The 17,632-nt window shown below is 49.6% G+C and overlaps 1 protein-coding gene across 1 annotated transcript in view; it reads left to right on the top strand.

The window, feature by feature from the left end:
- The window catches only part of LOC121548349 (leucine-rich repeat serine/threonine-protein kinase 1), a 91,580-nt gene that overhangs the window by 60,677 nt on the left and 13,271 nt on the right, over window positions 1-17,632 (top strand). Inside the window, 12 exon segments of the mRNA XM_045224994.1 lie at window positions 198-268; window positions 270-344; window positions 346-400; window positions 964-988; window positions 990-1,020; window positions 1,022-1,102; window positions 1,648-1,744; window positions 1,747-1,784; window positions 5,352-5,543; window positions 7,327-7,478; window positions 9,097-9,135; window positions 9,137-9,215. Of these exon segments, the coding sequence (XP_045080929.1) occupies window positions 198-268; window positions 270-344; window positions 346-400; window positions 964-988; window positions 990-1,020; window positions 1,022-1,102; window positions 1,648-1,744; window positions 1,747-1,784; window positions 5,352-5,543; window positions 7,327-7,478; window positions 9,097-9,135; window positions 9,137-9,215 (935 nt within the window).

Raw genomic sequence — 17,632 nt, 5'->3', positions numbered from 1 at the left:
AAGCATCCGCCAACTCCTGGACAGTCTGTGGTGCAACGTGGCGTTGGTGGATGGAGCGAGACATGATGTCCCCCCCCAGGTCTACACCTGTTGTATTCGGCACGTGACAAATACAATTTGATTTGATGTGTGACTGTTATCTCTCCTCTCCTCCCTCCCACACCCACCTCTTCCTCTCCTGACCCCCCTCCCTCCACCAGACACCATGATGAAGCACTTCCAGTCCATGGACGCGTGCCGGAGCTTCTCAGAGTTCCGCCAGGAGGCTCAGCATGCTCCACTCCCTGCAGCACCCGTGCATCGTGGCCCTGGTGGGAATCAGTATCCACCCGCTCTGCTTCGCCCCTGCAGCTGGCTCCCCTGGGCAGCCTCAACACTGTGCTGGAGGACCGACATAAAGGTACAGAGGGGAGAGAGAGAGAGAGAGAGGGAGAGAGAGAGAGAGAGAGAGAGAGAGAGAGAGAGAGGAGAGAGAGAGAGAGAGAGAGAGAGAGAGAGAGAGGGGGGGGGGAGAGAGAGAGAGAGAGAGAGAGAGAGAGAGAGAGAGAGAGAGAGAGAGAGAGAGAGAGAGAAGAGAGAGAGAGAGAGAGAGAGAGAGAGAGAGAGAGAGAGAGAGAGAGAGAGAGAGAGAGAGAGAGAGAGAGAGAGAGAGAGAGAGAGAGAGAGAGAGAGAGAGAGAGAGAGAGAGAGAGAGAGAGAGAGAGAGAGAGAGAGAGAGAGAGAGAGAGAGAGAGAGAGAGAGAGAGAGAGAGAGAGAGAGAGAGAGAGAGAGAGAGAGAGAGAGAGAGAGAGAGAGAGAGAGAGAGAGAGAGAGAGAGAGAGAGAGAGAGAGAGAGAGAGAGAGAGAGAGAGAGAGAGAGAGAGAGAGAGAGAGAGAGAGAGAGAGAGAGAGAGAGAGAGAGACAAGTTCTGAAAACATTTCCAACTTCCCCTTTTAACTCCACCCTTCTCCCTCCCCATCAGGCTCCAGGTACATGCCCCTGGGTCATGCTCACCTTCAGGGCAGCCTATCAGATCGCAGACGGGGCTGGCCTACCTGCACAGGAAGAACATAATCTTCTGTGACCTCAAGTCAGACAACATCCTGGTGTGGTCCCTGGAGGTAGGTGACTAGTATGAAGGGCTGAATTCCAAATCGACCCTAGCCACTATTCCCTAGCCCCTAAGCCTGGGTTGTTCAATTCCAGTCCTGGAAAGCCAAAACACTTCTGTCTTTCTGTTTTTACCTGGTAGTTAATTGCACTCACCTGGTGTCCCTGGGGCGAGTGGTCTGTCTCTGAGTGGCGCAGTGGTCTAAGGCACTGCATCGCAGTGCTAACTGTGCCACTAGAGATCCCGAATCCAGGCTCTGTCGCAGCCCCCAGACGAATTCCCTCTCCAGGTAGGGAGGAATGGCCGGCAGGGATGTAGCTCAGTTGATAGCATGGCGTTTGCAACGCCAGGTTGTGGGTTCGTTTCCACCCAGTTAAAAATATATATATATATATATGTATTCACTAACTGTAAGTCGCTCTGAGAGCGTCTGCTAATGACTAACATGTAAATGTCCAGGTCTGAATCAGTCCCTGATTAGGAGAGGATGAAGACCAGAAGTGTTTTGGCCCTCCCGTAGTAAAAATGGTATAATCATTCTTTGTCTCATCCTAGGTGTGTGACCTGGTGAATATCAAGCTGTCGGACTACGGCATCTCGCGCCAGTCCTTCCACCAGGGGGCACTGGGGGTGGAGGGCACGCCGGGATACCAGGCCCCGAGATACGCCCAGGCATCGTTTATGATGAGAAGGTAGATGATGAGGAGGTCTATGGTGGCAGTACCTAGCCGTTAGCGTGTTGGGCCAGTAACCGAAAGGTCGCTGGTTCGAATCCCGAGCCGACTAGGTGAAACATCTGTCGATGTGCACGACACTTAACCCTAATTGCTCCTGTAAGTCGCTCTGGATAAGAGTGTCTGCTTAATACCTAAAATGTCAATGTGAAATGTAAGGTACTGCCTACCACACCTGGGGTCAACTACATACTTCTAATACATACAAATACTTCATCTGTACTTGATTTAGTTTGCCTGGTACAATGGAACCAATGGAATAGTCCCAACAGGGACTCACTACCATCTTCAAGCGACGGTGAAACTGTCTTTATGTGTTCTATAGACATGGTTCAGTTGTTTTAGTATAACGTTCTAAAGTTACTGACTAACATTTCCTTGTATTTAGGGTAATGTTACTGACTGTATCATTTAGGGTAATGTTACTGACTGTATCATTTAGGGTAACGTGCCTGACTTATATTTACATTATTTATTTAATTCCATGCAGAATCTATAAACACTGAGTGTACAAAACATTCAGAACATCTTCCTAATATTGAGTTGCACCCCCTCTCCCTTTTGCCCTCAGAACAGGGCATAGACTCTACAAGTTGTCGAAAGCGTTCCACAGGGATGCTGGCCCATGTTGACTCAATGCTTCCCATAGTTGTGTCAAGTTGGCTGGATGTCCTTTGGGTGGTGGACAATTCTTGATACACACAGGAAACTGTTGAGCGTGAAAACCTCAGCAGCGTTGTAGTTCTTGACACAAACCGGTGTGCCTGGCACCTACTACCATACCCTGTTCAAAGACACTTCAATCTTTTGTCTTGCCCATTCACCCTCTGAATGGCACACATACACAATCCATGTCTCAATTGTCTCGAGACTTAAAAATCCTTCTTTAACCTGTCTTCTCCCTTTCATCTACACGGATTTGAAGTGGATTGACCAAGTGACATCAATAAGGGATCATAGCTTTCAACTGGTCAGTCTATGTCATGGAAAGAGCAGGTGTTCATAATGTTTTGTACACTCGGTGTACACTTATATAATTAGTATGTCCCTATGTTACACTGTACAGCGCCTGTTTTATGTGGGTATGCGGTCCTAAGAGAAAAGGCTCTGACCACAGAGTAGAGTCAGATCGTAGTTTGTGTGGATTTATGGGAAGGTGGCCGTGTGTTATTATGACTGGTCACTTCCTCTGTTGGGCATGTCCCTTTAGTGTCTGATTAGTAACGTGTGCTGCTGTAAGTCAACGGTAAGAACATTAGATCTGTGTGTGTTTTACTGTGCAGTATGTCTGGATACCATATGTGTCCACAGTATGTTCCCTACAGCATGTAGTGTGTATCATTTACCACATGTATATGACTAAGGCATTCATTCCTAATGCCTGTTTGACTGTACTGGACGTACAGGAATGTCCCATAGCCTACCCGTCTGAAGTGTTCCCGTAAATGGCAGGTTTCTTGTGGAATATATTCTACGTATACTGGAATTTACTCAACTTGGCCTCTGTGTTGGTTAGGTGGCCAATTTAGCTCCTGCTTTTTTCTTCTCATTAGCCAATCATCTCTCGTCCTGGTATTAATTATCCAATCAGCTCTCCCTCTGCGGTTGCTCATCAGCCAATCGACTCCCATTCTGATATGTATTAGCCAACCATGAATTGGCCAACTACGGTATGAAGCCAACCAACCAACTCTGTCTCTGTGTACTTTAATCCTATGGGCTTTTATGTCCTCATTTTAATGAGCCTTTCCAACATGGCTGTCTACCATCTCTGGGCTCCACTCTCTCTAGGGGGTCTGGGCTGGCTTAGCAGGGGTTTTAAGTGGTTGGACTCACACACACACACACTGGTTTGACTGTTTTTCCATGGGGTTAAATCTCCTTTAACCCTCCAACTCAATTGAGGATCCCTTCAAAGGGAAGTGAGAGGTGACTTTAAACCCTGATGTCAATACTCTGACCCTGTTCTGCTGTTCTCAGCCAATCATATCCCTCCTACCATACTTTCAGCCTATTTGGTTGCTCTTTGATTTGACTTCAAATGAGGTTTCAGGATTTAGTTATTGTAATACTGCAGGAAGAGATGGTGAGGAAAGAGAGAGGGTGGGAGAGGGAGGGAGAGAGAGAGAGATGGAGAGAGTACAATGGAAAGACCGAGAGATGGGGAGAGTAAAAATGGAAAGACAGAGATGGTGAGAGAGAGGTAGAGGTAGAGTGAGAGGAGAGATTAAAATGGAAAGAGAGAGGGGGGAGAGAGAGAAATGGAAAGAGTAAAATGGAAAGATGGAAAAAGAGGGAGAGATTAAAATGGAAAGACAGAAGTGGAATACCAGACATTCTGTGTACTTAGCTAATCTATAAATGGGGTATACATAAATAGTGTGTAATATAAATAGTATCATATTCAACAAACTATATTTTCTTTGGCATCGTTGGATTTCCCCTGTCATACCAATGATAGAGATTGATGACAGACTGGGAGGGTGCCTTATAAGAATATACCATAGAGAATATATCATGGCCCTTACATCAGCCCCTCTGACGCAGAGTACCACGGACGTTGAGCATACTCAGAATAGTTGCCAAGTGATGTCATCATGGCGAGGACCAGAGCTGCTACCGTAGCGCTAACAGAGCGTGAAACTCACCACTCCGGTGCTTTTTGGCCCCATCTGTCTGCGCTGCTTTAAATATACGCTGGGAAGACAGCCACAGTGGGCTGTTCATCTCAAGCTCATGGCCATTCATAGAAAGGAATTCAACTTGGGCTATTTCTTGGACTGAAAATATGCTGTTTTGTGTTCCATCACCAAGCTGAATGGCCTTCATAGATAACATTAGACTGATTATAACAATGGGATGACTGCTGTGTGTGCGTTTCAATTCAATTGAAGAAGCTTTATTGGCAAAGCAATTAAATCAATATAGATATATAAACACTGAGTGTACAAAACATTAAGAACACCTTCCTAATATTGAGTTGCACCCCCTTTTGCCCTCAGAACAGCCTCAATTCGTCGGGGCATGGACTCTACAAGGTGTCGAAAGCGTTCCACAGGGATGATGGCCCATGTTGGCTCCAATGCTTCCCACAGTTGTCAAGTTGGCTGGATGTCTTTTGGATGGTGGACCATTCTTGATACACACAGGAAACTGTTGAGCGTGAAAAACCCAGCAGCGTTGTAGTTCTTGACACAAACCGGTGCGCCTGGCACCTACTACCATACCCCGTTCAAAGGCACTTACATGTTTTGTCTTGCCATTCACCCTCTGAATGGCACACATACGCAATCCATGTCTCAATTGTCTTAAGGATTGAAAATCCTTCTTTAACCTGTCTCATCCCCTTCATCTACACTGATTTTAAGTGATTTTAACAAGTGACATCAATAAGGGACCATAGCTTTCACCTGGATTCACCTGGTCAGTCTATATAATGGGAAGAGCAGGTGTACTTAATGTGTTGTACAGTGTGTAGATAACATATTAAATCAATCTCTCATTCCCTCTCTCTCACTCACTCAGGTGGATATGTTCTCGTATGGGATGGTTGTGTATGAGTTGCTGTCAGGTTGTAGGCCTGCGTTGGGCCAGCACCAGCTCCAGATAGCTAAGAAGCTGTCTAAAGGGATCCGTCCGGCCCTGGGGAGCCCAGGAAGTCCAGTTCCACTGTCTGCCGGCCTGATGATCGAGTGCTGGGACACTAAGCCTGAGAAGGTGAGGGACTGTGGGCCAGGATGCCAATACACTTTTCACACTAGTGAGCCGAGCTGTGCTGGCTTGGATATGCTCTTTTTAAATCGTCCTTTCTGTCAGAAGAAATAGGAAAGTGTGATGACACATCCACACCACTATAATGCTATCATGCTATCTTTCATACATCTAGATGTGTAATAACAATTGATATTCCAGTGCTGTAGGGACACATTTTTATTTTTCTTAAGCGGATGGTCAGGGGGCCAGAAACATAATTACAAATAATTTGTAGACTGCAAATTGACCACAAGAAGCCCAAACAGATATAATGTTTGACTAAAACGTAATAATTTCAAACCTTGCTTACATATGTATACGATCACAATACACTACATGACCAAAAGTATGTGGACACCTGCTCGTTCCAAAATCATGGTCATTAATATGGAGTTGGTCCCCCCTTTGCTGCTATAATAGCCTCCACTCTTCTGGGAAGGCTTTCCACTAGATGTTGGAACATTGCTATGGGGACTTGCTTCCATTCAGCCACAAGAGCATTAGTGAGGTTGGGCACTGATGTTGGGCGATTAGGCCTGGCTCGCAGTAGGCGTTCCAATTCATCCCAAAGGTGTTCGATGGGGTTGAGGTCAGGGCTCTGCAGGCCAGTCAAGTTCTTCCACACCGATCTCGACAAACCATTTCTGTATGGACCTCGCTTTGTGCACAGGGGCATTGTCATGCTGAAACAGGAACTTCCCCAAACTGTTGCCACAAAGTTGGAAGCACAGAATCGTCTAGAATGTCATTGTATGCTGTAGCGTTAAGATTTCTCTTCACTGGAACTAAGGGGCCTAGCCCAAACCATGAAAAACAGCCCCAGACCATTATTCCTCCTCCACCAAACTTTACAGTTGGCACTATGCATTCGGGCAGGTAGCGTTCTCCTGGCATCTGCCAAACCCAGTTTCGTCCTTCGGACTGCCAGATGGTGAAGTGTGATTCATCACTCCAAATAACGCGTTTCCACTGCTCCAGAGTCCATGGCGGCAAGCTTTACACCACTCCAGCCGACGCTTGGCATGATGATCTTAGACTTGTGTGTGGCTGCTCGGCAATGGAAACCCATTTCATGAAGCTCCCAACAGTTATTGTGCTGACGTTGCTTCCAGAGGCAGTTTGGAACTCGGTAGTGAGTGTTGCAACTCAGGTCAGACGATTTTTACGCACTACACGCTTCAGCATTCGGCGGTCCCGTTCTGTGAGCTTGTGTGGCCTACCACTTCGCAGTTGAGCAGTTGTTGCTCCTAAATGTTTCCACTTCACAATAACAGCACTTACAATTGACCGGAGCAGCTCTAGCAGGGCAGAAATTGTATGAACTGACTTGTTGAAAAGGTGTCATCCTATGACGGTGCCACATTGAAAGTTACTGAGCTCTTCAGTAAGGCCATTCTACTGCCAATGTCTGTCTATGGAGATAGCATGGCTGTGTGCTCGATTTCATACACCTGTCAGCAACGGGTGCGGCTGAAATAGCCGAATCCACTAATTTGAAGGGGTGTCCACATACATTTGTATATATATATATATGTTATCTCTCTATTATGCATGGGAATACTTTGGAACATATTTCCTAAATGTAAATCACTGATTTGCTGGTGTTTTTACGGTCTTTTATGTCTAACATTCTTTTTTCTCCGAAAACTTTGGGGGCGCAAATAAAATCACCAGCCCACGGGCCACCAGTTGGTGAACCCTAGCTTACAGTATGACATAGTGACTGTGTGTCTCTCTCTTGATCCAGAGACCCCTGGCCATGCAGTGTGTGAGGCAGATGCAGGAGCCCAGTTTCCCGTGTCTGAGGTACCTGCTGTCCTGTGACACACACTCCCAGCTCTTCCTGTCCCACCTGCAGGGACACAGCGCTGTCTTCTGGGACGGGGACAAGGACGACAGGTTGGTGTGTCAGTTTGGGACTTTATTTGTTTCTCTTCGTCTGTGGATTTCAGAGGTTTTCCACAAAATGGGACTGTGGCACGTTTTTTGCATGTTTTGGCCTTAGAGAGAGTCTCAGTGTAGATTTCATGAGGATCTGAGGGTGTATTTAACATTGACATTTTAGTCATTTAGCAGACGCTCTTATCCAGAGCGACTTAAAGTTAGTGACCCCCCGTGGGAATCGAACCCACAACCCTGGCGTTGCAAGCGCCATGCTCTACCAATTGAGCTACAGGAGGTTTGGGGATTTAAGCTGCTTATGCTGGACTGTCTCTTAAAGAGCAGGGGAGGTACAACACACACACACACACACACACTGCACATACCTCTATGAGAGTAACACACACACACACACACTCTGCACATACCTCTATGAGAGTAACACACACACACACACACACACACTCTGCACATACCTCTATGAGAGTAACACACACACACACACACACACACTCTGCACATACCTCTATGAGAGTAACACACACACACACACTCTGCACATACCTCTATGAGAGTAACACACACACACACACACACACACACACTCTGCACATACCTCTATGAGAGTAACACACACACACACACACACTCTGCACATACCTCTATGAGAGTAACACACACACACACACACACACACTCTGCACATAGCTCTATGAGAGTAACACACACACAACACATGCCACAGACACACACTCTGCACATACCTCTATGAGAGTAACACACACACACACACACTCCTGTCCTGTAGTAAGGCTCCCAGGTGGAAAGTAATTGCTTTAGTGTTGCTCTCCCCCCTGTGTGTGACTGTGTTTGTTTAGGGACTGGGAGATAACCTCCCTATGATAAAGGCAGCTTTCATCGCTCCATACAGCTGGTGCTAATGACTGCTATTGCCTGCAGCTGTCCTGCTGTTAACCCCATAGAGATCCTTTGTAATTCTAATACCCCCCTCATAGGGTATAGTGCCAGGGCTTCCAGCATGGGAACTGACCATGAGAATGACAGGATAATTGTCAGCAGGTTCTACTCCGCTAGGGGAAGGGGGAGAAAAAGACAGTATTCAATCTAACTCTGTGTCTGGGTAACACGGTTAAATGGTGTATATTGTGTCTCCGTATGACCTGTTGGACTGTGTGTGTGTGTGTCTAGAAACTCTGCGATTAGTGAATGCCTGTAATACCTGTGTGTTGTCCTATAGAACTACGTGTGGTAGTGAATGTGTGTTGTCCAATAGGAACTACACTGTGGTAGTGAATGTGTGTTGTCCTATAGGAACTACAGTGTGGTAGTGAATGTGTGTTGTCCTATAGGAACTACAGTGTGGTAGTGAATGTGTGTTGTCCTATAGGAACTACACTGTGGTAGTGAATGTGTGTTGTCCTATAGGAACTACAGTGTGGTAGTGAATGTGTGTTGTCCTATAGGAACTACAGTGTGGTAGTGAATGTGTGTTGTCCCATAGGAACTACACTGTATTAGTGAATGTGTGTTGTCCTATAGGAACTACACTGTGGTAGTGAATGTGTGTTGTCCTATAGGAACTACACTGTGGTAGTGAATGTGTGTTGTCCTATAGGAACTACAGTGTGGTGAACGTAGAGAAGGGTCAGGTAGAGTGAAGAGGATGCCGTGTCCGGATCCAGGCTGAGCTGTCAGATGAAGATGGACAACACCTTATGGACCCCACAGAGGTTGGCCAAATAATCACTAACACTGGGGTTGGCCAAACAATCAGTAACACTGGGGTTGGCCAAACAATCAGTAACACTGGGGTTGGGGTTGGCCAAATTTTAACACTGGGGTTGGCCAAACAATCACTAACACTGGGGTTGGGGTTGGCCAAACAATCACTAACACTGGGGTAGGGGTCAGCCAAACAATCACTAACACTGGGTTTCGGGTCGGCCAAACAAATCAAATTGTATTTGTCACATGCGTTCAATACAACAGGTGTAGACCTTACAGTGAAATGCTTACTTACAAGCCCTTAACCAACAATGCAGTTTTAAGAAAGAATACCAAAAATATTCACAAAAAATACAATATAAAATAATACGAAATAAAAGTAACAAATAATTAAAGAGCAGCAGTGAAAATGACAATAGCGGGTTACATACAGGGGAACCGTACCGAGTCAATGTGCGGGGGCACCGGTAAGTCAAGGTAATTGAGGTAATATGTACATGTAGGTAGAGTTATTAAAGTGACTATGCATAGATAATAAACGAGAGTACACGCGTAAAGAGGGCGCTCCGGTACCGTTAGCCGTGCGGTAGCAGAGAGAATAGTCTATGACTTAGGTGGCTGGAGTCTTTGATAATTTGGTAGTGAATGTGTGTCCAAACAATCATTAACACTGGGTTCCCTATGGACGATTAGTATACAATGCCTTCGGAAAGTATTCAGACCCATTGACTTTTTCCACATTTTGTTACGTTACAGCCTTATTCTAAAATTGATTTTTAAAAATAAAATTATCCTCAGCAATCTACACACAATACCTCATAATGCAAAGCGAAAAAAGGGTTGTTTGAAATTTTTTGCAAATGTATATAATTTTTTAAAATTTAAATAAAACGTATTTACATAAGTATTCAGACCCTTTGCTATGAGACTCGAAGTTGAGCTCAGGTGCATCCTGTTTCTATTGATCATCCTTGAGGATGTTTCTACAATTTCATTGGAGTCCACCTGTGGTAAATTCAATTGATTGGACATGATTTGGAAAGGCACACACCTGTCTATATAAGGTCCCACAGTTGAAGAGTGCATGTCAGAGCAAAAACCAAGCCATGACTTGAGGAATTGTCCGTGAGCTCAGAGACAGGATTGTGTCGGCACAGATCTGGGGAAGGGTACGAAAAAATATCTGCACCATTGAAGATCCCCAAGAACACAGTGGCCTCCATCATTCTTAAATGGAAGAAGTTTGGAACCACCAAGACTCTTCCTAGAGCTGGCCCGCCCGGCCAAACTGAGCAATCAGGGGAAGGGCCTTGGTCAGGAGGTGACCAATCAATCAATCAATCAATCAATCAAATTGTATTTATAAAACCCTTTTTACATCAGCAGATGTCACAAAGTGCTATACAGAAACCCAGCTTAAAACCCAAAACAGCAAGCAATGCAGATGTAGGAGCACGGTGGCTAGGAAAAACTAGGCAGAAACCTAGGAAGAAACCTAGAGAGGAACCAGGCTCTGAGTCCCCTTCTGGCTGTGCCGGGTGGAGATTATAACAGTATCTGGCCATTAAGGTCAGATTTTTCTCCCAAGATGTTCAAACGTTCATAGAGGTCAGCAGGGTCAAATAATAATCACAGTGATTGTAGAGGTTGCAACAGGTCAGTACATCAGGAGTAAACGTCACTTGGCTTTTCATAGCCGGGCATTTAGAGGTTGAAATAGCAGGTGCGGTAGAGAGAGAGAGTTAAAAAAAGCAGGTCTGGGGCAAGGTAGCACGTCCGGTGAACAGGTCAGGTGTCATGAGCCCTCTCACTCCACCGGGTTACCACCTTAATGTGTTTCCACTATCTTCCACTCTGCTCATCTCTCTCTCTCTACTCAGCCTAACGAGCTCCACCTGTTCCTGCTCTGCTCGGCTCTAATTACTCTGCCAGCTGCGCTGCATTACCCACTAACCTCTCCCAGTATTTAAAGTCCCGTCTTTCAGCTCTCCTTTGTCAGATCGTCTGCAAAGCTCACACCCGGAACCTGTGTGCTCGCGCTTCTGGCTCACCCTTGTTTTGTGACCCCGGACCTGCCTGATTCTTGGATACTCTTCTGCCCCAGGAAAACCAGACCTGCTCTCTGCCATTACGACTCCTGACTACTCTTCGACCCCGGTAACTCTGACCAGCCTTCTGCCTTGCTACAACGTATTTGGATTTCCCTTGAACTGTACTTCTGCCTTGTTTCATCCACCCCGTTGTGTCTGTGTTTCCTCCCCCCAGGACTTCTGGACCACCAACCACCGCGTCATCGGACGCATCGCTGCCACTGGGGGGGCACAGACCCAGCACATTGGACGGGATAACCCCTGGAGCCTTCACTCACTCCCTACTTCCCCTTTTCCCTTAAGTTTTAATAAACTTTCTGGTGTGACGCCTTAATTGTGGTCCTCTTGTCGTCTGTCTGAACCGTGACAGTACGATCTCGACCATCATGGACTCAGCGCACACTTCCCCCGACATGAAACCGAAGAACCTGAGCAACCCACCGCCATGCTCGCCTGGAACACACTGAGAGAGGCTAGGTCGCATGAGCGGCGACATCACCTCTCTGCTTCAGGTCGGCCACCAACAGCATCAGCAGTTCCAGCAGCACCAGCAGCAGTCCCAGCAGCAGCAACAACAACTCGCCAGGATCATCCAACTCCTCACCAACCTTACCCCAGCCAGTCTGCCCACCAGCCCTGCCTCCGAGTTACCTGCCCCGGTCATTTCAGCCGCTGCCCGGAACCCAAGATTGGAAACCCCGAAGCGGTTCAACGGCGATTCTACCCAGGTCCGGCCATTCCTGACTAGCTGCCGACTTCAGTTCTCCTTGCAGCCAAGGACCTTCGCCACGGAGGGGGGCTAGGGTCGGGTATGCCATCACTCACCTGACGGGCCGAGCTCGACTCTGGGGAACAGCAGAGTTCGAACGTCAAACCCCCGCATGTGCAACCTTCGACCTGTTTGCTGAGGAGATGCTGAAGGTGTTTGACCTGGATTCACCAACCGCAGAGGCGTCTCGTGAACTGTTCAGTATTCGACAAGGCAGACGTACAGTCGCAGACCATTCCATCGACTTCCGAACCCTGGCAAGACGAAGTTCTTGGAACACACCATCGTTGGTGGACGCGTTCTTCCATAGCTTGGCTGACTATATCAGGGACGGTTGGTCTCCCATGAACTGCCTTCCACTCTTGATGAAGCCATCGCACTGACTGTCCGGATCGACAGAAGGATACAGACCCGTCGTCGTGAGAGGGGGCGCCAAGGTCCACCAACTACCGGCATTCGGAGAGATCCGACTGGGCTCCTGTCAGCTACTGCCACTCACCCAAGTCAGCTTGATCAGTCTGAGCCTATGGAGATTGGGCGAGCCTCTCTCACTCCTGCAGAGCGCCAGCGCCGCTTCACCTCAAACCTCTGCCTCTATTGTGGAGGTGATGGACATCGTGTGGTAACCTGCCCTTTAAAAGCCGAAGCTCACCGGGCATAGGGGAGTCCGGTTGAGCTCAATGACCATCCAGTCCTCCGACCGCAAACCCTTGCTGCAAGTTCACCTCCGCCTCTCTGACTCTACTCACACCCTGGCTGCTCTGGTGGATTCTGGCGCCGAAGCCAACATAATGGACATCAAGCTGGCACGCCAACTGGGACTGGAGAACCTCCGTTTGACACCTCCTATTCCTGCCCGGGCACTGGACGGACACTTACTCGGATCGGTCACTCATGTCACGGCCCCGGTCTTGATGGGTCTGTCCGGAAACCATCAAGAGACTATCCAGTTTCACCTGCTCCCCTCTCCAGGCCAACCCCTCATCCTGGGTTACCCATGGCTCCGCCCGGCACAACCCTCAGCTCGACTGGGTGACCGGGGTGATCAGGGAGTGGGGAGAGGACTGCCACCGAACCTGCCTGCTTGCTGCCGCCTACCCCCTCGGCCAGTACCTACTAACTCCGCCCCTGACCTCTCCCATGTCCCAGAATGCTACCATGGTCTCAGAGAAGTGTTTAACAAAGCAAGAGCCACATCTCTGCCCCCCTCACCGACCGTACGACTGTGCCATCGACCTCCTCCCTGGAACAGCCCCTCCAAGGGGCCGTCTTTATTCGTTGTCTGCTCCTGAAAGAAGGTCCATGGAGGACTACATCAATGACTCTCTGTCCACAGGATTGATCCGTTCATCTTCATCTCCGGCTGGTGCTGGCTTCTTCTTTGTGGGGAAGAGGGACGGATCTCTTCGCCCCTGCATCGACTACAGGGGACTCAACGACATCACAGTGAAAAACCGTTACCCTCTCCCTCTGCTCACCTCTGCTTTTGAGTTGCTCCAGGGAGCCACTGTTTTTACCAAGTTGGATCTCAGAAACGCTTACCACCTAGTGCGGATCCGGGAGGGAGATGAATGGAAGACCGCATTCAATACACCAACAGGCCACTACGAGTATCTGGTTATGCCTTTTGGCCTCACCAATGCTCCTGCTGTGTTCCAGGCTCTAGTGAATGATGTACTTCGGGACATGTTAAACAAGTTTGTCTTCGTTTACCTGGATGACATCTTAATCTACTCCAGAAACCTGTCTGAACACACCCGCCATGTCCAGCAAGTCCTTCATCGTCTTCTGGAGAATTCCCTCTACGCCAAGGCAGAGAAATGTGAGTTTCACGTCAAGACAGTGGCCTTCCTGGGGTACATAGTGGCAGAGGAAGTATCCAAATGGATCCTGCCAAAGTATCAGCAGTCACGTTATGGCCAGTTCCGGAGAACAGAAAGAAGCTGCAACAGTTTCTGGGGTTTGCTAACTTCTATAGAAAGTTTATCCGGAACTACAGTACCGTTGCTGCCCCTCTCACTGCTCTAACCAGCACCAAGCAACCCTTCACCTGGACCCCAGCAGCCGACAAGGCCTTCAGTACCCTCAAGGTAAGGTTCACCTCCGCTCCCATCCTCCAGATGCCTGACGTGGACCGGCAATTCATTGTGGAGGTGGACGCCTCGGATGTGGGAGTTGGTGCTGTGATTTCTCAGTGGGCTGCGGAGGATAGGAAGCTCCATCCCTGTGCCTTTTTCTCACGTCGGTTGTCCCCCTCTGAGTGCAATTACGACATAGGGAACCGAGAGCTGCTGGCTGTGAAGCTTGCCTTGGAGGAGTGGCGTCACTGGCTGGAGGGGTCCACCATTCCATTTCTCGTTTGGACCGATCATAAGAACTTGGAGTACATCCGCACGGCCAAACGGTTGAACTCCAGGCAGTCCCGCTGGGCCCTGTTCTTCACCAGGTTTAATTTCACTCTGTCATACCGGCCTGGATCACGCAACACCAAGCCAGACGCCCTCTCCCGTCAATTCCAGAAGGATGACAACCCCTCCAAGGATCCTGTGTCGATTCTGCCAAGTCCCTGCATCGTAGCAGCTCTGACCTGGGCTGTTGAGGAACAGGTGCTGGAAGCTCTCCGTAACCAGCCCGGTCCCAGCACTTGCCCAGCTGACCGCCTTTTTGTCCCCGAAAACCTAAGGTCCCAGGTCGTTCAGTGGGGACATGACTCCCGCCTAGCTTGTCACCCTGGCTCCACCCGCACTTACAACCTGCTCGCCCAGAGGTTCTGGTGGCCCGCTCTGAGAAAGGATGTACGGGGAATTCGTCCAAGCCTGCCCCATCTGCAACCAACACAAGTCGTCCTGCCAGCCCCCCAGCCGGATTGCTGCAGCCCCTGCCTGTGCCCAGACGTCCCTGGTCTCACATCGCCCTTGACTTTGTCACGGGGCTGCCCCCTTCAAGGGGCAAGACCGTCATTCTCACCATAGTTGACCGATTCAGCAAGATGGCACACTTCATTCCCCTCCCCAAGCTCCCAACCGCCAAGGAGACCGCCCAGGTGGTCCTGGAACACGTCTTCCGGATCCACGGACTGCCAAAGGATGTAGTTTCTGACCGTGGTCCACAATTCTCCTCCGCTTTTTGGAAGGAGTTCTGTCACCTGCTGGGAGCCACAGTCAGTCTGACTTCCGGATTCCATCCCCAATCCAATGGGCAGTCAGAGCGGGCAAATCAGGAGCTCGAGAAGGCACTGCGATGCATGACTTCACGCAACCCCCCACTCCTGGTCGCAGCAATTGACATGGGTGGAGTACGCACACAATTCTCTGACCTGCTCTGCCATCGGTATGTCCCCTTTCCAATGTGTTTATGGATACCAGCCTCCTCTATTTGCCAGTCAGGAAGGGGAGGTTACTTGCCCATCTGCACTTGCGTTTGCCCGTCGATGTCGCCGCACCTGGTCACAGGCCCGAGCCACACTTCTCAGATCCGTTGCCAGCTACACTACCGGGGCCAACCGTCGGAGAATCCCTGCTCCCACCTACCATGTTGGTCAAAGGGGTGTGGTTGTCATCAAGGAACCTGCCACTCAGGGTGGAGTCGCAGAAGTTGGCACCTCGGTTCATTGGCCCATTCCCTATCATAAGAGTGATTAGCCCAACTGCTGTCCGGCTCCAACTGCCTAATTCCATGAGGGTGCACCCCACTTTCCATGTGTCTAAGATTAAGCCCATTCATGAGAGTCCGCTGGTCCCTGCTGCGCCTTGTCCTCCTCCTCCACGGCTCGTCGATGGTGGTCTGGTTTACACCGTCCGCCGCCTGCTTCGGTCCAGACGGAGGGGTAGGGGTCTCCAGTACCTCATTGACTGGGAGGGCTATGGACCTGAGGAAAGGACCTGGGTGCCAGCTAGTCGGATTGTGGATAGGACTCTCATCACCGCCTTCCACCAACGGCATCCTGATCAACCTGCTATCCGTAGGGGGCCGCCCCAGAGGGATCCCTAACCGTCCTGCCCGCTCGGCTTCCTGTCCTGTGCCTGATCCTGTCTCGGGACCTGTCCCATCTCCCGACCACGGCCCTCCGGCTTCCTCCGAGGATGAGGGCGTTCGCTCGGACCGTTCGGAGGAGTTCTAGCCCTCCTCCGGCTCCCCTCCTCCCGCCCGGCGTGGTGTTGCTCTTGGGACTTCTGGGGCCGTCCCTTGGGGGGGGGGTTCTGTCATGAGCCCTCTCACTCCACCGGGTTACCACCTTAATGTGTTTCCACTATCTTCCACTCTGCTCATCTCTCTCTCTCTACTCAGCCTAACGAGCTCCACCTGTTCCTGCTCTGCTCGGCTCTAATTACTCTGCCAGCTGCGCTGCATTACCCACTAACCTCTCCCAGTATTTAAAGTCCCGTCTTTCAGCTCTCCTTTGTCAGATCGTCTGCAAAGCTCACACCCGGAACCTGTGTGCTCGCGCTTCTGGCTCACCCTTGTTTTGTGACCCCGGACCTGCCTGATTCTTGGATACTCTTCTGCCCCAGGAAAACCAGACCTGCTCTCTGCCATTACGACTCCTGACTACTCTTCGACCCCGGTAACTCTGACCAGCCTTCTGCCTTGCTACAACGTATTTGGATTTCCCTTGAACTGTACTTCTGCCTTGTTTCATCCGCCCCGTTGTGTCTGTGTTTCCTCCCCCCCCAGGACTTCTGGACCACCAACCACCGGCGTCATCGGACGCATCGCTGCCACTGGGGGGGGGCACAGACCCAGCACATTGGACGGGATAACCCCTGGAGCCTTCACTCACTCCCTACTTCCCTTTTCCCTTAAGTTTTAATAAACTTTCTGGTGTGACGCAATTGTGGTCCTCTTGTCGTCTGTCTGAACCGTGACATCAGGGTTCCATAGCTGCAGGTAGAAGAATGGAAACTGGAGCAGCAGCACGACCAGGTGGACTGGGGACAGCAAGGAGTCATCAGGCCAGGTAGTCCATGGTCCTAGGGCTCAGGTCCTCCGGGATGGGAGGGAGAGAGAGAGAATTAGATGGTTACTCTGACAGAGCTCTGGAGATCGGAGAACCTTCCAGAAGGACAACCATCTCTGCAGCACTCCACCAATCAGGCCTGTATGGAAGCCACTCTTCAGTAAAAGGCACATGACAGCCCGCTTGGAGTTTGCCAAAAGGCACCTAAAGACTCTCAGACCATGAGAAACAAGATTCTCTGGTCTGATGAAACCAAGATTGAACTCTTTGGCCTGAATGCCAAGCGTCACGTCTGGAGGAAACCTGGCACCATCCCTATGATGAAGCATGGTGGTGGCAGCATCATGCTGTGGGGATCTTTTTTAGCGGCAGGGACTGGGAAAATAGTCCGGATCGAGGGAAAGATGAACGTAGCAAAGTACAGAAAGATCCTTGAAGAAACCTGCTACAGAGCGCTCAGGACCTCAGACTGGGGCGAAGGTTCACCTTCCAACAGGACAACGACCCTAAGCACACAGCCAAGGCAACGCAGGAGTGGCTTCGGGACAAGTCTCTGAATGTCCTTGAGTGGCCCAGCCAGAGCCCAGACTTGAACCTGATCGAACATCTC

This window comes from Coregonus clupeaformis, chromosome 15 (assembly GCF_020615455.1).
Source record: "Coregonus clupeaformis isolate EN_2021a chromosome 15, ASM2061545v1, whole genome shotgun sequence".
In the NCBI taxonomy this organism is placed as follows: domain Eukaryota; kingdom Metazoa; phylum Chordata; class Actinopteri; order Salmoniformes; family Salmonidae; genus Coregonus; species Coregonus clupeaformis.
Note: the sequence above shows the minus strand (reverse complement) of the source record. Positions and strands in the feature narration are given on the sequence as shown.